Genomic DNA, 21,353 nt, shown 5'->3' with positions numbered 1-21,353 from the left:
GCTTGAGTTAAAAAGTGAGGGAGAGGGGAAGTTGTATAGGTAGGGTAAGATTATATATTTGGATCTGTAGCTGCAGGGGGTCTAATAATTCAAGGTGTCTTTCTACGGAAGTCATATATACTATATGAAGCTGGTTGGGTAATCCATTGATAAGAGTTCTCTGGTAGATCTAGGGATGTAGCAGTTTTCTTGTTGGGTTGCGTGTGTGCTCGGTGGGCTGGTTGGTTGAGTGAGTCTGTGTAGGCTCTGGTGAACAGCCAGGTTTTCAGACCTTTTTTTGAACATTTTGATGCTTGGTTGAGTTCTTATTCGAATTGGTATTGAGTTCCATAGTGTGGGGCTGGCGATGGATATGGCTCTCTCATGTGTTGTGTTCAGTCGCATTGTTCTTGCGTGAGGGGTTTTGAGGAGGCCTTTATTCATTGATCATAGGTTCCGTTTAGGAGCATGTATTACGATGAATTAGCTTAGCCAATTATTTTGTTGTCCTGTAATTTTTTTTTTATGCAGGGTTTTAAGTACTTATTCTATTTGGTATTTTATTGGGAGCCAGTGTAACAAGATGAGTGTTGGTGTGATGTGTTCATATTTTTTTGATCCAGTCAGAATTCTGGCAGCTGTGTTCTGTAGGATTTGGAGAGGATGGATGGTAGTGAAAGGTAGTCAAAGCAGTAGGGCATTGCAGTAGTCTAGATTGGAGAAGATAAGTTAGTTGCAGGACTGTTCTGAAATCATCTTGTGTAAGGAATGGTTTCAGAGCTCAGAGTATCAGTAGTTTATGATATCCTTCCTTTATCTTGTTGGTTATATGCTGTTAAAGCAGAGAGCAATAATGAAATTGCATCAACAATATGAAGGCTTTTTGGTTTACAGTAGTAACCGCCACACTAGCAAGTTACCTCCATGCACTTTTTTCTTCATTTCTATCCTCTAGCCTTTAAGGATCCACAGTGTTTATACCATGTACCTTTGAAATCTCTCACTGTTTTGTCTTCACCTCCTCTGGAGGAAGGGCATTCCAGGCATCCACCGACCTCTCCGGAAGAAATATTTCCTGCGGTTGGTTCTGAGTCGTCCGCCCTGGAATTTCATTACGTGAGCCAATAGCCCAGGAAGTCATGGTATACAGATCTGTGAAGGCTCCTGGTAGACTCCGGCTTCCGGGATCTGCTGCAGCAGAGGCCTGTTCTTCATGAAGATCAGACTCAATTTTGTCTTATGGTATGGCTTTTGAGAGGGTTTGCTTGCTGAAGGTTGGATATTTTACTGCAGTGATTGTCACCTTACTGCAAGTGAAAACATTCTCCACTTCCTTGGCCTATTTGCAAGTTTGGCGAGTGTTTGAGGCTTGGTGTGAAGATAGTTCTTCCTTGTTCTGTTAAGATCCTGCTCATTTTGGAATTTTTGCAGGATGGATTGAGTAAAGGGTTGGTCCTTAAAGGGACAGGTAGCGGCTCTTGCCTGTTTCAGGGGGCAGGTGAATGGTGGACGTTTGTCGGCTCAACCAGAGGTGGCCCATTTCTTGAAAGGAGTGAGGCATCTTTGTCTTCTCTTGCGGTAACCAGTGCCCTTGTGCAGTCTTAATCTGGTTTTGGATTTTTTGGTGGGCCCCACTTTGACCACTGCATAACCTGCCCTTGAAAATGTTTTTTTCTTGTGGCAATTTGTTCGAAACGTAGAGCATCTGAACTGTAGGCCTTCTCTTGCTGAGAGACATTCCTTTGAGTGACTGCGGGGGCAATACAGCTGTGTATTGTTCCTTTTTTGTCAAGTGGTTTTGGATTTTCACTTGAATCAGTCTCTTTCCCTTCAATCTTCGAATAGGGAAAGAGATGCGGAGGAATATAGTCTGTTGCAGCCCTTGGATGTCAAGAGACATTGTGAGGTAGCTGGAGGTTTCTAAGCCTCGCAGGAAGACTGATCACCTGTTTGTTTTCCACGGTGTAAGTAAACTGGGTGAGCCGGCTTCGCATAGCTTGCTGGATTAAGGAGGCAGTCATGGCTGTGCAGGTGGAGATTAAGCAGCCATTGCCTAATCAAGTTAGGGCTCAGGCAGTGTCATGGACAGATGTTAGATTGTTGTCTCCTATGGATATTTGCCGAGCTACCACATGGTCCTTCTTACACACCTCTTCCGGGTATTATCGTCTGGATGTGCAGGCCTGGGTGGACACAGCCTTTGCACGTGTGATTTGCACTAGACCACATGCAGTTTCCTGCCCCGTTTGGGAGTAGCTTTGGTACATCCTGCTTGTTAGGGATCCATCAATCTAAACCAGTGATGGCTAACCTCTGACACACGTGTCAGAGGTGATACGCCGAGATGTTTTTGCTGACATGAGCAGCGTTTCATGGACTATCGGGAATTTTTTTTTTTTTTATCGGCTGGGCCGAGCCTTTTTTTTTTTCGGCTGTGCCGACCCTTTAAAATTAGGTTTTAGTATCCCCCCACCCTCCGGAACCCTCCACCCCCCCTCCCCAATGCCCCCGGGCGCAGGGAGGCTCATTCGATGCAGCGATAGGCAGGGCCATGGTGAGGCTCACATCACCACAGCCCGAAGAAACAGATCACATTTAAACGTGCTGATGCTCCTCCTCCTTGCCTGTGCGGCCCCGGAAGTAAAAGTTGCCGGAGCTGCGTGGGCAGGAAGGAGGTGAAGCATCAGCGCGTACAGAAGAGGAGCAGCACTTGTGCTTACGGGCCACCGCGAATTCCAAGTCTCAGCAGCCTGAGAAGAGGAAGAGGCCCGGGATCAGGGCCGCTGCAGGGCCCATCCTGTGGCGACCCGCGAAAAGGAGGCCCAGAGGTGAGAGAGAGGCTGAGGGTCTGTAGAGTGTGTGTGTGCGTATATGAGATGAGTTGAGAGATTGTGTGTGTGTGTGTGTGAGATGAGTTGAGAGATTGTGTTTGAGAGTTAAGGACCTGAATGTTTGCAGAGACAGCATGTGCTTGAGCAAGACAGCATGTGGGAGAGAGAGAGCATGTGTGTGAGAGTCAGACAGCATGTGCCAGTGAGAGACACTGTGTATGAATGATTGTATGAGAGCGCATGTGACAGTGAGAGCCTGTGTGTGAGAGAGAGAAATGCATGTGAGAATGAGAACCTGACTGTGTGTTTGAGGGAAGAAGATGGAGAGAAAAGAAACAGAAATAAAGACAATATAAAAGGAATTGGCAAAAAAAATAAAGGGAAGGTGGAAAAAAAAAAGCCTGTGACCAACCAATTAGAAAACTAAGATCAGACAGCAAAGGCAAAAAAAAAATATAGATTACTTTTTAGTGATTGGCACATGTAATCTTTGGGAATGTGCAAGAGTAGCACTTTCTCAATGCGGATCTCACAATGTACGAGATCAGCATGGAGAAAGTGGAAGCCCACGGGGCCTGCACAGAGGAGGCAGCAGAATGGGCTTCAGTGTCAGTAGCAGCAATCGGTGCCTCCCCAATAGCCATGTGGCAGCAGTGACATTGGCAGCAGAGGAATGAGAGAGGTTCCGAGGTTGCTGGCAAAAGAGAGGGGGGGTCTGCATTTAGTGTGTGGCATGTGTATGAATGGGACTCTGCCTGGGGGTGTATGTGTGAATGCATGGGTGCCTGCCTGGGGGTCTGTGTGTGTGAGAATGAATGTGTGCATGCCTGGGGGATGGGGAGGGAGTGGTGTGAAAATGAATGGGAGCCAATAAAAGAAACAGACTGACAGATGAAGTTTGTAACTCTTGCTTGGGCTTGAAGTGTACGAAATACCAACCTTCAATTGAAGATTTAGCCAATGAAATTCAGCAACAAAAAAGTCACTAAGCAGGTAAGGTAAAGAATTATTTGTTTTTGCTTTATTAATAAATACAGTACATATTAAAATTATAACTTAGAGCTACAAATATCACAAAATTATGGATTTTTCTAGAAGTGACACACCACCCGAGTTATGCTCAGGTTTTTTTTATGAATTTTGACACACTGAGCTCAAAAGGTTGGCCATCACTGGTCTAAACACTAAGAAGTGAGAAATTACTACTTACCTGATAATTTCCTTTTCTTTAGTATAGACAGGTAGATCCACCTTCCCACCCTTGGCTGCCGGCAGGTTGCACTATTATCCTCCTGGGTGGCTGCGTATTCCAAGGGTTACTGGTGTTAATTCAATCCCTAGACTAGTGTTAATAGCTCACTGTTTTCCTGTTGGCTGAGTGCTGGAATGGTTATCTGTTAATTATCAAGTTTTGCTAGTTTGTCCACAATTGGCTTTTGCAGAGAATACTGGTAGGCTGTCACTGCAGGAATATATATAGTTAGCAAATGCTTTTTTTTTTTTTTAATAGAAAATACTACAAATCAGTAATATGAGGTCATTCAAGGAGCTACTTAATCTGTCATAGAAGAAAATGTTCAGTCTAGACTGTGATGCATCACAGACCATAATACTGAATTCAGATTCCAAATCTTACTGAATTCAAGAACACAATTGTTTCTCTGCCACGGCGTAGCCATAATTTAGGAATTTAGGGTAAGTTGAACTAGGTGTCACTCACCTCCCCTTCTAACAATTATTGATTTAGCAGTAGTACAGCCACTTCAAGTGTCAATTCCTGTGCAATGGTATATTAATAGCTGTAGCCCAAGGGGCTGTCTCCCTCTTACCTTTCTGCCTCCATCCAGTACTGACTGCTATTAGGTTTTTTTTCCCCAATAGAACAGTATATTGAATAGTATATGTCTGATATAAGAAGTAAAGACTGGGTGTCTATTTCCCTATCTTTCCTCCTCCATGGAATAATGTTAAAACAATTCTGGCCCTGTTACATTTTTTCTATAAAACCTACAGCTATTTTATTTAGAGACCTTAGAAAAAAAAAGACATGGATGGCTAAAAAGCCCTTATAGTATAGCAGTATAAAATACACTAGGGAACCAGTTCATCTTCCCTCCCCTGCTTTGGAATGGGAGGGAAGATGAACTGTCTGACATTTTGTAAAGCTTTTAAGGTAGTATAGGTTACACTGGGCCCAATATTGTACAAGGGGAGTAAAAATGTGCGCTGAACTTCTGTACACATTTCTTTTACTCAATTGTTTTATGTTTATGCATGATCCATATTGATATGTATGTTTTTAATACTATAACACACATTATGTTTTGGAGCAGCAGGTAATCAAATCTTATTTAAAAGCATTTAACTTCCCCTTACATTATGCTAAGGCATAATGCCAAACTAATCTGAAAATTTGTGCAAAAAAAAGTGCTTAGCACACACAAAACATGATTTGTGCATCTAAATCACATTTTCTGTACATAAAATGAATGCGTGCGCAATATAACATAATATCCACAAAAAGCAAATGTTGCTTACCTGTAACAGGTGTTCTCACAGGACAGCCAGATGTTAGTCCTCACATAGGGGTGATGTCAGTGGACTGAGCCCTGTTACAGAAAACTTTTCTGTCAAAGTTTCTATAAAGCTTTGACTGACACTGGCACACTGAGTACACCGAGCATGCTCAGCCTGCAAATATCCCTGTGAACCACAGGTGTCTCCCTTCAGTCTAGTCTTATAGCAAAAAGCATATGCGAAACTAAAATAATAAAAAGTATGTAGACTCAACCCTGCAGGGTGGCGGGTGGGTTTCGTGAGGACTAACATCCTGCTGTCCTGTGAGAACACCTGTCATAGGTAAGCAACATTAGCTTTTTCACAGGACAAGCAGGATGGTAGTCCTCACATATGGGTGAGTACCGAGCTGAGGATGCCAGAGAGTGCACCAAATGCATCCAAAGACGTGCAAAAGGTGCAACGACGGGGGTGGAATTTGGTAAGGAGGGCATCCTGAAACCCGTAACCGGTTGGTGGAAGGATGTTGGGTAGTTAAACCAAAAAGAGGATGAGTTAGACGGACTGGCCAAACATGGAGCATGCCGGCCAGTCTTACCTAAGCAATAATGGGCTGTGAAGGTATGGAGAGAGCTCCAGGTCGCAGCTTTACAAATATGTACAAACGTCACCAGCCGAAGGTGAGCTATTGAGGCTGGTACGGCCCTAACAGAGTGTGGTTACACACGGTCTTGTAGTGAAATGCCTGCTTGTTGGTAGGAAAAAGATACAGACCGTCAATTAGGAGGAAAAGGTCTGTTTGCCCACTGGAACTCACAGCTTGGCTTTTGCCACAGAAGGAAAGAGTTAGGTGTAATTCCTATGGAGTGTAGTGCGACCTAGATAGAATGCAAGTACACTATATTACAGTCCAAGGAGTGGAAAACCCTCTCGCCCTGGTGAGAGAGAGAGAGGTGTTGGGAAAAAGTGGGCAGAGTATATTCTGAGTGTGATGCTGTGTCTACCTTAAGAAGGATATGAAGTTGAATATGTAAAACCACTCGGTCACGGAGGAACACAGGGTTGGGTGAGTATGTAACAAGGTGTGTAACTCACTGACCCTGTTGCTAGAAGTGATGTCTATGAGGGAAAGAGTTCCCCATGGCAGACTGTTAAGTGAGAGGAATGGAAAGGCTCGAACGGGGGAACGTATGAGTCTTGTAAGCACTAAATATAGGCCCCATTCCGTAACCAGTAAAAATAGAGGCGGCTTAATCAGTGGATAACCCATGGTAAGCTGACTCAGAAGGGGTTGGACTGTTAATCGGGTATCCCCACTCTCAAGTGGTGTGCCAATTGGAACCGAGGTGTACCCATGTGGAGGATGTCTGGGGAGCAGAATCCGAGGGAGTAAGAGAAAAGAGTGGTGTAGAAAAAAAAAAGGGGGGTAATACCCTTTTGTATGCACCATGTGGTAAATCATGCCATTTTGAATGCTAAGATTTATGTGTAGAAGGTTTTTGTGACACTACCAGTACCTGTGAACATCAGTGAGTCCATGATATAAGACTGACCTGTGAGAAGGCGAATTGGTTACTGGTGTGATAGATTGAGAAGTATGGGAAAGCATACTGGTCTCGGCCAGGACGTGGGTCTGAGAAACAGTGAACCCCATCCCGGTGCAGCATAATAAGAGTGCTGGCTATGAGAGGCATCGAAAGAGACACATAAGAGGCCTTTGTTGCAGCAAAGGCATCCATGGGAATGCATTCGAGACATGTGTAGGGAGTAGAATCTGTCCACAGTATGGTTCGATTCAGACACAGAGGGCTACGTCGGTTGACCTCGGCACTAGAAGATTTTTCTCACTACACATGTAATCCGAGTCCAGCCGAGAGGATGGAAACCTATATGGAGAAGGTCTGCTAGTGCATTCAGTAAGTCTGTTAGATTAGTGGCCAGGGGATGCATGGAGTGAGCAAGGGCCAAGGGTAGAACTGCACAGCTTCCTAGCAGAGCAGCTAAGAGGTTGTGCGTGTTTGTGTGTTGGAAATACCACATTGTCACTATGCTGTCTTGTCTGTATGCACAAAGGTTTGTTGCAGAGGCAGTATTGTAAGGCATAACTCATAGCTCGAACCTCCAGGAAGTTGATGTGAAACTCTGCATGGAGTGGAATAGACGCATATTGGGTTGAGAAGATGTTAGTTCGAACTCTGCAACCCTGAGTAAATGCGAGCATGAGCAGCACAAGCCAAGGATTTGGTTCTAGATCTGCAATATGGATCAGGGACGAAAGTGGTTGAACAGCTTAGATCCACTGATAATTGAAATTTCACTGAATCTTACTCATAGCAAATCCGGACCTATGAGTAAAGTGCATGGTGAAAAAATCCCGTGGCCCAGCAATGAAAGAACTGAGGAGCTGTCAGACTCAACTCTGTAACCTGGTATGGTAGCGTAGGTACAGAAGAGACAGGCTGAGCGTGTCTGGCACTACCACAGTAATTTGTGGAGGGTCAGAACCCCGCACCAGTGTCTGTGGGGAACGCCTTGGGTACAGGGGAGCCATATGACTCATGAACCCGGCCCTCCTTTGCAGCTGCGCGATGTATCATGACGCCAGTGCAGCATTGCTCCGAACTCGGTCCGGTCATTCTGCAGCACAGAGGACTGCCAGCACTGTGTGGAGCGGTGGCAGTAGCGATGTTGCTCAGCCTGGGCATTCTCCAGCACAGAGTAGGGGATAGCACAGATGTCTTGGATGGCATCGGTGGCGGACAGTCACTGTGCCGGTGACAGAGTGCCATGGTGCTCGATCTGGTCTTTCCCCAGCGCCGAGGTGGATGCCCTTGCTGTCTTGGATGGCGAATGATGATGGACTGTCAGCATGCCTGCACTGCTCCTGGCACTATGTAGTGTCATAGGCTGATACAGGGCTTTAGTTAAGAACCCAAAGCATGGAGCACCGTGTTTAGGCAAGGGCATTGCGTGTAGGTGTTACGTCAATATTGACTGTATCGATGGCAGCATAGAAGCGGCCTCAAGGGTATCGTCAAAAATATAGATGAAAAAAACTTCAATGGCCCGGGCAGAGCAACGATAACAGTGACGGAGGCACCGACATAGGTATCAATAGAAACTATGTGGCATCGAAGAATCGAATAGACATCGATGGCATCGGGAAAATGATACCGGCAGCGACTGAATCGATGGCTGCATCGATAGGAATGACGAGGACACTAATGGAAACGATGTGGGTGTCGACGGGATGGAGATGGGCACCGACGGCATCAATGGCACAGACACCAAGGTATGCATCGATGGAAAAATAAGCACCATGGATGAAAACATTGGCACTGAAAGAATCGATGTGGGGATCGATGGCATCGATGGACCGCGGGGGGAGGGGTGTCTATGGCATCAAAGAAGGTAGTACGGCCTGGATAGGGGTACAGACGGTAGCAATGGGGCATCAACTGCCCAAAGGTACCAAGGTAATTGATGGAGGCATGAATTCAACAGAGGCCCTGGTGGCAACGGTAACCGTGGAAGTCCCTATCCCACTAGCGCTAATAACCAGGCAGAGGGTCAAAGGAGGACACTTGCAGGCTATGTGGGGCTAACTGTGAAAACATAGGGAGAGGGAAGGTCGCAATTCGGTTGGTAGGCCGGGGAAAACTGTAGTGAGGTGACAGGAACCGACCGAAAAACAGGGCATAGTACGCACCGAGCGTCGATTTAAATGTACGCAAAGGGAGACCTGTGCAGGGAAAAAGCGTTTGTGAAGTAAAAGTTTGTGTTTCCGTGCGGAAAAATTGTGAGAATTTCTCAGAGCTCCTAACCACTATGCTTACTGCAGAGCGGAAAAAAGAAGACTGAGGGAGACACCTGTGGTTCACGGGGATAATTGCAGGCTGAGCATGCTCAGCTCAGTGCACTCAGTGTGCCAGTGTCAGTCAAAGCTTTATAGAAACTTTGACAAATGTTTTCCTAACAGGGCTCAGTCCACTGACTTCACCCATATGTGAGAACATAAGAAAATGTCATACTGGGTCAGACCAAGGGTCCATCAAGCCCAGCATCCTGCTTCCAACAGTGGCCAATCCAGGCCACAAGAACCTGGCAAGTACCCAAAAACTAAGTCTATTCCATGTTACCATTGCTAATGGCAGTGGCTATTCTCTAGGTGAACTTAATAGCAGGTAATGGACTTCTCCTCCAAGAACTTATCCAATCCTTTTTTAAACACAGCTATACTAACTGCACTAACCACATCCTCTGGCAACAAATTCCAGAGTTTAATTGTGCGTTGAGTAAAAAAGAACTTTCTCCGATTAGTTTTAAATGTGCCCCATGCTAACTTCATGGAGTGCCCCCTAGTCTTTCTACTATCCGAAAGAGTAAATAACCGATTCACATCTACCCGTTCTAGACCTCTCATGATTTTAAACACCTCTATCATATCCCCCCTCAGTCGTCTCTTCTCCAAGCTGAAAATTCCTAACCTCTTTAGTCTTTCCTCATAGGGGAGTTGTTCCATTCCCCTTATCATTTTGGTAGCCCTTCTCTGTACCTTCTCCATCGCAATTATATCTTTTTTGAGATGCGGCGACCAGAATTGTACACAGTATTCAAAGTGCGGTCTCACCATGGAGTGATACAGAGGCATTATGACATTTTCCGTTTTATTCACCATTCCCTTTCTAATAATTCCCAGCATTCTGTTTGCTTTTTTGACTGCCGCAGCACACTGAACCGATGATTTCAATGTGTTATCCACTATGACACCTAGATCTCTTTCTTGGGTTGTAGCACCTAATATGGAACCCAACATTGTGTAATTATAGCATGGGTTATTTTTCCCTCTATGCATCACCTTGCACTTATCCACATTAAATTTCATCTGCCATTTGGATGCCCAATTTTCTAATCTCACAAGGTCTTCCTACAATTTATCACAATCTGCTTGTGATTTAACTACTCTGAACAATTTTGTGTCATCTGCAAATTTGATTATCTCACTTGTCGTATTTCTTTCCAGATCATTTATAAATATATTGAAAAGTAAGGGTCCTAATACAGATCCCTGAGACACTCCCTTCCACTGAGAAAATTGTCCATTTAATCCTACTCTCTGTTTCCTGTCTTTTAGCCAGTTTGCAATCCATGAAAGGACATCGCCACCTATCCCATGACTTTTTACTTTTCCTAGAAGCCTCTCATGAGGAACTTCTGAAAATCCAAGTATACTACATCTACCGGTTCACCTTTATCCACATGTTTATTAACTCCTTCAAAAAAGGAAAGCAGATTTGTGAGGCAAGACTTGCCCTGGGTAAAGCCATGCTGACTTTGTTCCATTAAACCATGTCTTTCTATATGTTCTGTGATTTTGATGTTTAGAACACTTTCCACTATTTTTCCTGGCACTGAAGTCAGGCTAACCGGTCTGTAGTTTCCCTGATCACCCCTGGAGCCCTTTTTAAATATTGGGGTTACATTTGCTATCCTCCAGTCTTCAGGTACAATGGATGATTTTAATGATAAGTTACAAATTTTTACTAATAGGTCTGAAATTTCATTTTTTAGTTCCTTCAGAACTCTGGGGTGTATACCATCCGGTCCGGGTGATTTAGTACTCTTCAGTTTGTCAATCAGGCCTACCACATCATCTAGGTTCACTGTGATTTGATTCAGTCCATCTGAATCATTACCCATGAAAACCTTCTCCATTACGGGTACCTCCCCAACATCCTCTTGAGGACTACCATCCTGCTTGTCCTGTGAGAAAAACATGTACACATTTTTTTGTGCATAAATTTTGAGTACAGGATCCCTCCACCCTCAACAACTTAACTCCTGCTTCAAGCTGGTGTAAATTTGTGTTAAGAATACATGGGTTAAGATGTGTACCTCTCTGCATTGGTGGGGGGGGGGGGGGGGGTAGTAGGTAATCTTAGCATTAAATTTGCATGCAAGTGTGCTAACCAATGTGTATGGCACTCCTTGCTACAGCAGGAGTAAGGTTTGCATACATGTCATACAGTTGCATGTAAAACAGTGTGCTGCGAAATGCACCTATTGTCCTTTAGATCTGCTGAAGGGTAAACACCTTAACTTTCTTAAATTCCAGCTTAGCAGGTATGATGTTCAACAAAATTTGATTTATTAAAAATTATTTTGTATCCTGACAGTCCACAAAATGCTTTCAGCAATTGACTAAGGTCTCACACTGAGTTATTAGCATCTACTATATACCACAATATGGTGTCTGCATGCACAGCTCTCGTTTCATGCCAGCCATTCTAATACCCTCAGTATCTTGGGGTAGGCAACTGCATGCAAGAAGATCAAAGCAAACAGCAGCAGTTAAAGTCCTGCCTCGTACCTTCTTGCAAGCGAAAGCAAGGGGAAAGAATTCCATTAGCCAAGATCACTGCTCTAGTACTGAGATTCATAGCCATGATCTAATCCCCAAACGTTTTCAGTACCTCTCCTATCAAAGGCCTTTATCACATCTAATGAAACCAGGGTTAGCCACGCCCCACCAGCCAAGCCACATGTATGAATCCCACAGGGACCATAAGCCTCTCTCAAAAATGCATGTGGACTAAAAAACATTGAGTAGGTTCCTCAGATCTTCTGCAGATGAGAAAAAAAAAATAAAGACTTGGCTCACACAAAGCCACCGCAGGAACTCCTGAGCATACTCCCAAAGATTTTTCAGTCTATAGGAGTTGAGAGAGATTTTTTTCCAATTGGGCATTGTATGAAGACATTACTGCTTTGTGGGGCTAGTTTCTGCCTGTCCTTGGGAAAACACAATCTTATGTAATTTCAAGTGATGCAAAAAGAATGGGTAACCTTTTTTTTCCTCACCTTCTTCCAGAATTTAGATTTGATAGACTGAGGCTACCAAGTGGAGTTAACAGCCTGTGGTTTTATAGCATTCAAGGACTTTTTCGAGTTGCTTTTGAAATGTATAACAAAGAGGAACAGCTAACAGTTTTAGACACCTTCCAGGTAAAGCTATGACAGGTTTCTTACACTCAAAAGTAATAGATGGTCTATGTACTTTAAATACCATAAAAGTGTGCTGACAACTAGCACCTTTCTGAGCACTTATTACATCTGTTAAAGAAAAGCAAATCAAATTCCACCCCTGCCTGAACATACAATGAACACCCTCATTCGTTGACATCCCCTTCCACCATCCCAAGCCAACTTCTAATAAACTCCCACATCCCTGATCCTTTCTCCCACGACTCAGGGCATTTCCAGCACTGATCTGGTGCTACCTCAAGCTCTGAACTGCCCACACTTCAACCCTGGACCCATAAAAGGTAAAGATGTCCACATTTTGAAGGTGGAGGGATGTGATGCCTTTTTTTTCCCACTTTACAGTAGGGTGATGTGGTGGGGGAAGTGGGACATGGCCTGCTCACAGTTGTAAATTGTTAGCATGCTCAATCTGCGCTACCAGTTTACTAGTCCCTGACAGAAGCTAAATATAAGATGTCAAAGAGCATTTTAAATTTTGCTTCTACTTAGTGGACTTTCATGTTAATGGCAGAGGTCATTAACATGCTATGCACTGTTTAGTGAATATGCTAACATTATATACTAAACAGTGCATATTTCGGAGCTGGTCTTTCCATCCAGTGTGAAGTCTAAAGTATTTAACTAGTACTCATGGTCTATGTATTATCTCAAAGAATGAACTATCTGTAGGTTAATATATTGATTACAAATACTATCAAATCTTATTTTGGAGTATGTAAGGCTATAGGTGGTTCTTTTGTTATTGTACACTGACTTTGCTGCACTTGTTAGCTTTGAATATGTGCTCTCCTGATAAACGCTGACATTTTTCTCATGGCAGCTTAGAAGAAAATTTTGTTTGATAGCAAATTAGCGAGAACCTTTTGAACAGACTTTTAGTAATATATTTAAGAAATAAGATAAGAGGTGGCACAGTCTCCTCTTTCATGAAGATTTAAACTGTATTAGCTTTTTAAGGTACATCTACACAATGTGATGACATTCCCTTTAACTGCTGCCTGTTTCATTTTTACAGGACCTATGGAAAAGCAGAATTAAAGATGACCCACTCAAGCAGGTTTATGATTTGAACCAAGTTTTGGGAAGCATGCAATTGTGGGAAACTGCTCAACAACATTCAAGTCCCTTGACCAAATCAGAAGTGTATAAAACGCTCCATGAATTAACTTCAGTTGTTCCACATGAAAATCAGACAAATTCTGGAATTAACAGAGGCCAAGGGGGCATGCATCAGAGCAAAGTAGTTAACAGGGATCATAATTATTGCGTTTTAGATAATGCAGCTGATCTTCCAACTGAGCAAGACATTGTTGAGGGAATCAATGAAAATCCAGTTTCTCAGAAAATAAAATCCCTCTTAGGGCTTTCTAAAATTACTTTTAGAGAACTAGAGGGCCACTCACAATCTCTGGTGATAACACTACTAAGTATTATTGAAGCACTGCTGACACAATGTTCACCTGTCTGTAACCTAACTTCTTTGATTCCAGATTTATTGGACTGTGTGTGCAATGTTTTCATAAAAAATTTTCAAAGTACAAAAAGTTCCCTGTATGGTAACAGCTTGTTGTATGAGATTAGTAGTTGGCTAGGAAACAGGTTCTTTTCTGAAAATGCAGTAATAAGTGCACAGGTGGAAGAGTTTAAAAGAAAACATATAGATCACATCAGCGATCTGCCTCCTGCAGAAGAACTAGTCACTGCTTTATTTCCAGAGCCGATGAAGGTTTTGCTGCTTAATTGGATGGGACTATCAGCCTCATCTGCTATGCAAAAGCTCCAAAGTGAATACCCCATTTTGCTTCTCATTTTAGAATTTGCAAATCACAATTTAATTACAGGTGTTGCACATGTTTTATATTCCAGTTTAATATGTAAATAAAGTGAACACTAATGGAGAAACAAGTGAGTGATGCCTTTTTCTAAGCTGGCATGATGTAAAGCAGAGATAAGTAACTCCAGGCCTGGAGTGCGTGTTCAGGACATCCACAGTAAATATGCATGAGATATTTGCATACAGTGGGGGCAGTGCATACAAAAAGAAAATTGGTTCCCTGTACGTACCTGGATCAGTCCAGACACCTGGGTTGTGACTCCGCACCAGCAGATGGAGACAGAGCAAGATCTGTCGGGCTCCCCTACATATAGTAAGGCGCCACCCACAGTCCCTCAGTCTTACTCTGTCTCCAGCAGATGGGGCAGGTTCACCCACAGTCTCTGGGATCCTGGGTAGCTTGGTTAGTCAGGAATCTTTTTCTTTGGTTGGTTAAGAAGTTTGAGAAAAAAAAAAAAGATAAAGAAATTGAAGGCAGGAGAGGAATAGGAAGTGAGAAGACTCCCTCGCCCTGGGAGGCTCCCAGGGGGGTTGGAAGGTTCTGAGGGGACCATCCCCCCCCCTGGTTGAGGCCGCTGCTAAGGGTCGAGGACCCGGCCTTCCTCTGGTAGCAGCGTCAGGGGTGACACCGGGGAGCCCAGTTCACTCACCCCTGCTGGAGCAGGAGGCTCAGGACCAGGGACAGCGGCTGCAAGGAAAAAAAAAAAACCAAAAAAAAAATATTTTTTTTCTTCGGCCAGGCCTCGCTGACTCTCCGTGCTTCGTTCGGCCATTCGGGGCATTTAAAGTTTTTCATTAATTTTATTTCGTTTGCTCAGATGCTGTTGCTGCTTCACGGATGCAGAGGAGATCTTGTTGCACGTGCAGCTCGGCGCACACGAGGGCATTTGTTCAAGTTGTGTTTCGGGCTGCGAGGGGCCGTTCTCGGCCGGCGATAGCGCCGCCGAGCAGAACGGGGAACGGCAGCCATTTTGAATGCAGTTCGGGAGGCCACAAGGAAGGCTGTCGATAATGGCGGCATGCCTCCTGCGCTTTCCCCGCAGCAGCAGCACCGCGGGGGGGGGGGGGGGGGGGGCTGCATCGGTGGAGGAGGTTAGTCTGGAGGAGGCTTCTTCGGGTTCGGAGGCCTCTTTCTTCTGATTTTGCTCTTCTTTTACGTAAGGTGCTGAAATATAAAAGATCTAAACGGAAGGGCTTGGACGGTCAGTCAGGGTCCCGGAAGAGGAGAGCTGGGGATAGGTCCCGGAAAACCTCGGACCCGCCGAGGGAGAAGTGCCCTGTGTGGGGTATCCTGCAGGATTCGGGCACTGGTTCTTCCTCATCGGAGGAAGCGGACCCATCTGTAGGGCCCCTGGGGGGGGGCCGGAGGAAGAGGGGTCGGTCCAGCCCGGTACCAGCAAGGGTATGCCGGGGGTGGACGGGGATGACCCGAGGGTGGTTCGATTGTTCCGGAAGGAGGAACTAGCACCGCTTATTCTGGCCATTCTTCAGGAGCTTGGTGTGGATGCATCACCGGTGGAGTCCCGACCGGGGGCCAAACTGGATCCGGTTCTGTTGGGCCTTACGGGTCCAGCAGTGGCTTTCCCATTCCACTTCTCGGCGGACATTTTATTCCGGGAATGGGATACCCCGGAGTTGGGCCTGAAAGTAAGTAAAGCTATGGATAAGCTGTATCCATTGCCAGAGGACGCGCTGGAGCTCCTTAGTCTTCCCAGAGTGGATGCAGCAGTTTCGGCAGTAACAAAGATAAACGATCCCGGTCACAGGGGCCACAGCTCTCAAGGATATCCAGGATAGGAAACTGGAGCTGCAGCTTAAAAAGGTTTTTGAGGTTTCGGCTCTGGGGGTCCGCGCGGCTATTTGTAGTAACTTTGCCCTGCGGGCAGGGCTACGCTGGGCCCAGGTCCTCCAGACCAATGCAGATCTGTCTGAAGAGGAGTCGGTACAGGCGGATCACCTGGATGCGGTGATCGCTTATGCATTGTATGACTTGCTGCGGACGTCGGCCAGAGCCATGGTTTCTGCGGTTTCCGTGCGCCGCCTCCTCTGGCTCCGCAATTGGGCGGCGGATGGGTCCTCTAAGGCTCACCTTGGCTCACTACCGTTTAAGGGGAAGTTGTTGTTTGGAAAGGAGTTGGATGATCTGATGCAGTCGCTCGGAGAAAACACAGCTTTTAAGTTGCCTGAGGACAGGCCTAGGACTCGGACGGCTTTCACCAATCGGTCAAGGTTTCGGGAGAATAGAAGGTCACGCCCGCCGAGATAGTCAGGTTCCTCTTACCGTTCCGGTTCCTCCAAGTCGTCTTCGTGGTCTGTCCTTTTGGGGAAAAAGGTTTGGGAGGCAAGGTGGACCCTTGTCGGGAACGGGGTCCAAGGCATCCCAATGAAATGCGGATGGTCCATTCCTCGCAGCAGATCCCTTCGGTCGTGCCAAATGTAGGAGCCAGGTTGGTGCTTTTCGCCGAGGAATGGACCAAAATAACATCGGACCAGTGGGTCCTCAGCGTAATAAATCGAGGTTACGCTTTAGATTTTGCACGGATTCCTGCAGACAAGTTTCTCGTGTCACCTTGCAAGGGCCAAGGCAAGAATGTAGCGGTGAGAGACACTCTTCGACAGCTGGAAGACCTGGGCGCAATAATTCCCGTACCCCCGGGGTAACAACGGAAGGGCCGGTACTCCATTTACTTCATCGTGCCAAAGAAGTAGGGCACGTTCAGGCCAATTTTAGACTTAAAAGGGGTCAACAGGTGTCTTCGCATCCCACGTTTTAAAATGGAGACGATTCTGTCGGTTGTAGCCTTGGTTCGGCCGGGCGAGTTTCTGGCGTCATTGGACCTCACGGAAGCGTACCTTCATATAGGCATCCAGCCATTCTATCTGAGGTTCCTCAGGTTTTGCATTCTGGGCAGACACTACCAATTCAGAGCTCTTCCCTTCAGTCTCACCACCGCTCCCTGCACGTTTACCAAGGTAATGGTAGTGGTGACAGCACATCTCCGGAGGGAGGGGTTCCTGGTCACCCCTACTTGGACGATTGGCTCATTCGGGCCAAGTCCGAAAGTCGCGGTCGACAGAGTCCTACAGCTCTTGCGCTCCCTCGGATGGGTGGTCAATCTCGCCAAAAGGCGGTTGGTCCCCACCCAGTCCTTGGAGTATCTGGGAGCGCTGTTCGACACGAAGCAGGGCAAGGTGTCTCTCTCCAAGGAGCGGGTGTGCAAGCTTCAGGGTCAAGTGAGGCGTTTATTGTCACTACGGATGCCTCTGGTGTGCGATTACCTGATGGTTTTAGGCTCTATGGCATCAACGCTAGCTTTGGTTCCCTGGGCCTTCGCTCATCTACGTCCATTGCAATCAGCATTGCTCTCCCGATGGAAGCGGGTGTCGGAAGAATTCCACCTCCCGCTTACGGCCCAGGCGAGGTCCAGTCTTCAGTGGTGGCTCAATCCCGACCATCTGATGTGCTCATGCCCAGCTGGACAGTGGTCACGATGGACGCCAGTCTCTTTGGCTGGAGAGCGGTCTGTCTGGGATGCTCGGTGCAGGGACAGTGGTCCAGGGCTCAGTCACGGTGGTCCATCAATCGCTTGGAGACCAGGGCCGGTAACGCTAGCACTGCAGTCCTTCCTCCCGCTGATTCGCGGGAAGGCGGTCAGGGTGTTGTCGGACAATGCAACTACCGTGGCGTACATCAATCACCAAGGCGGAACGAGGAGCCGGCTAGTGGCGGAGGAGGCGCAGCACCTAATGAGCTGGGCGGAGCAGAATCTCAGCCACATTGCGGCGTCTCACATCGCCGGAGTCGACAATGTCCAGGCGGACTTCCTCAGCTGTCATCTTCTGGATCCAGGAGAATGGGAACTGGCGGAGGTCGCTTATCACCTCATCTGCAAAAGGTGGGGGACGCCACATGGATCTGATGGCCACCACTCAGAACACAAAGTCTCCACACTTTTACAGCCGACAGAGCGAGGGGCCGAAGGCGTCGATGCTTCCCTGGCCCACAGGCGTGTTACTGTATGTGTTCCCCCCCTGGCCTCTGATAGGCAAGGTTCTTCGGTGGATAGAGCTACATTCTTCGGATGTGATTCTGGTAGCGCCGGATTAGCCAAGGCGGCCTTGGTTTGCGGATCTACTCCACTTGGCAGTGGAACCTCCCCTTTGTTTTCACGGAGCCGCGGCTCTCCTCCGTCAAGGACCCGTTTTGTTTGGGGGACGCGGATCACTTCTGTCTCACGGCATGGCTTTTGAGAGGAAACGTTTGATGAATAAAGGATATTCGGAGGCGGTGATAGCCACCTTGTTGAGATCTAGGAAACAGTCTACGTCCTTAGCCTACGCTCGGGTGTAGGGATCGTAAAGGGGATCCTATGTCAGCGTTCGTTTCAGATGTCCTTGCTTTTCTTCAGGCGGGTCTCTCGAAAGGCCTCTCCTGTAGTACCCTTCGGGTCCAGGTAGCGGCACTAGGTTGTCTCAGGGGAAAGGAGCGAGGGGTGTGTCTCTGGCACTTCATCCGGATGTAGCACGCTTTCTTTGGGGGGGCTAAGCATTTACGTCCTCCGTTGCGTCATCCTTACCTGTCCTGGAATCTCAATTGGGTACTTTCCGCTTTGTGCTCGTCGCCTTTTGAGCCGATAAAGCGGGCGACGCTAAAGGATCTTACTCTGAAGGTGGTCTCTCTCATCGCGATCGCGTCGGCGAGTCGAGTTTCGGAGTTACAGGCTCTGTCATGTAGGGAGCCGTTCTTACGGATCTTGGATTCAGGTGTATCTTTAAGGACGGTTCCTTCCTTTCTTCCGAAGGTGGTGTCTGCTTTTCATTTGAACCAGTCGGTTGAGCTTCCCGCTTTTCCAGAAGGGGAGCGATCGGACTCTGAGACTAAAGATTTACGGAAACTCGATCTCCGCAGGGTTCTCCTCCATTACCTGGAGGTTACGAACCCTTTCCGGGTTTCAGACCACCTTTTTGTTTTGTGTTCTGGCCCAAAGAGGGGTGGTGCAGCTTCCCGGACCACGATTGCGCGTTGGCTCAAGGAGGCCATTGCTTCTGTGTATATGCTGAAAGGGAAACCTGTTCCCGTGGGTCTTCGGGCGCACTCGACGCGAGCACACGCCACCTCGTGGGCGGAATCCTCTCAAGTGTCGCCTCAGGAAATCTGTAGGGCGGCGACTTGGAAGTCGTTGCACACTTTTACTAGACATTATAGGCTGGATGTGCAGGGCGCAGAATCGGGGGGTTTTGGAGAGAGAGTACTCAGAGCGGGACTCTCTGGTTCCCACCCTCGGTAATTTGGCTCTGGTACATCCCAGGTGTCTGGACTGATCCGGGTACGTAGAGGGAAAGGAAAATTAGTTTCTTACCTGATAATTTTCATTCCTGTAGTACCACGGATCAGTCCAGGAGCCCACCCAAGTATTCTATGTTGTCTGTGCGGTTTGTTCTGAAGTAACGGAGAGTCCGCGCGGTGGATTCAATTATTCAAATTGGTTGTCATTGTTTTCCTCTGGTTCTGGGAGTTCTGTTCCAGCTGGGGGTTTGTTGAATCCGCCCTGTTTAGGGCGGTTTAGTTAGTCTGGTTGTTCAATTTGGCTTTGACATTACGTAAGACTGAGGGACTGTGGGTGGCGCCTTACTATATGTAGGGGAGCCCGACAGGTCTTGCTCTGTCTCCATCTGCTGGTGCGGAGTCACAACCCAGGTGTCTGGACTGAGCCGTGGTACTACAGGAACGAAAATTATCAGGTAAGAAACTAATTTTCCTTTCTTACCTGCTAATTTTCATTCCTGTAGTACCACACATCAGTCCAGACTCCTGGGTGTTGCCTCCTCTCCAGCAGGTGGAGACAGAGAAAGTTTTACTGACACTACCACTTAACCTGAGATGCCACCTGCAGTCCCTCGGTATTAATCTGTACCCAAGCCAGAAATGCAAAAACCATAACAGCTTCAAGAATTTACCCTTTGAACGAGCAGACGAAAGAGGAAAACCTGAATTGAAGAACTGAGCCCACACCCAACCTAGTACTTTGCCATTCTTCAGAGTAATTAGACAAAAAGGCTGATCAAGTGAACTCTCCTAATCTCTTTTCTCCAATGGGTGGGACTCTGGATTGATCGGTGGTACTAAAGGAATGAAAATTAGCATGTAAGAACCAATTTTCCTTTCCCTGTACGTACCCAGATCAGTCCAGACTCCTGGGATGTACCAAAGCTTCCTTATGGGGGTGTGGGGGGGGGGGGGGTGTCTGTGAGAGTCCCGCTTGAAGCACACTTTCACCAAACCCATGGCCTCTGGTGCCTGGACATCCAAACAATAATGCTCAGTGATAGTATGCAATGACTTCCAAGTAGCTGCTCTACAGATTTTGTGCGACGAAACTTGCCAACATTCAGCCCAGGAGGCTGCCTGAGAACAGGTAGAATGAGCCTGAAGCCCTTCCAAAACAGGACAACCTTGACAGATATACATAGAGCTAATTGCCTCCTTCAACCACCTTGCAATTGTGGCTCTGGAAGCCTTATGACCCTTTTTGGCACCAGACCAGAGCACAAAAACATGATCTGATAAATGGAAGCTGTTCGTAACTTCCAGGCACCGCAACAAAGCCCGCTTCACGGCTAACCGCCGTAACGCCTTAGCTTTAGGTGACATAAGACTCCGATGCGGGAAAGACAGGAGCTCTACCGATGGCTTTAAGTGGAAAGATGACACCACCTCCGGCAGAAAGGACGGAATCGAAATCCTCAAAAAAGACTCCCTGTATGAAAGCACCTGAAGTTCAGAGTTGTGGCACGCTGAACAGATTACCACCAGGAAAACCACCTTCAAGGTGAGGTCTTTCAAAGTCGCTCGTCACAGAAGTTCAAAACAGTGACGCACGCGCACATGCCCCTTCGGACCACATTAAGACTTCAGGAGAAGCAAGGTCTCCGAAACAGAGTGTGCAAGTGTTTCACTCCCTGAAGAAAACACATCACGTCCAGATGAGCTGCCAGAGAAATACCACAAATCTTACCACGAAGACATCCTAAGGCTGCCACATGAACCTGGAGGGAAATAAAAGATAACCCTTTGACCAAACCCTCCTGCAATACTACCACCGATTGGGATCCATGCTGTGCTTGGACCACCAGGCCTCAAACACCTT

The 21,353-nt window shown here is 46.8% G+C and overlaps 1 protein-coding gene across 2 annotated transcripts in view; it reads left to right on the top strand.

Moving 5' to 3' along the window:
• Nucleotides 1-14,426, top strand: part of LOC115100635 — a 42,146-nt gene extending 27,720 nt beyond the window's left edge. For both annotated transcript variants that reach the window (XM_029619267.1, XM_029619268.1), the window contains exons 4-5: nucleotides 12,199-12,332; nucleotides 13,387-14,426. In XM_029619267.1, coding sequence (XP_029475127.1) covers nucleotides 12,199-12,332; nucleotides 13,387-14,253 — 1,001 coding nt within the window. In that variant the 3' untranslated portion in view covers nucleotides 14,254-14,426. The remainder of the gene's footprint in view (nucleotides 1-12,198; nucleotides 12,333-13,386) is intronic.
• Nucleotides 14,427-21,353: the final 6,927 nt, after the last annotated feature.

The sequence above is a fragment of the Rhinatrema bivittatum genome, chromosome 11, assembly GCF_901001135.1.
Source record: "Rhinatrema bivittatum chromosome 11, aRhiBiv1.1, whole genome shotgun sequence".
Taxonomy (NCBI): domain Eukaryota; kingdom Metazoa; phylum Chordata; class Amphibia; order Gymnophiona; family Rhinatrematidae; genus Rhinatrema; species Rhinatrema bivittatum.
The sequence above is the reverse complement of the archived record's forward strand: the minus strand, read 5'-3'. Positions and strand labels throughout refer to the sequence as shown.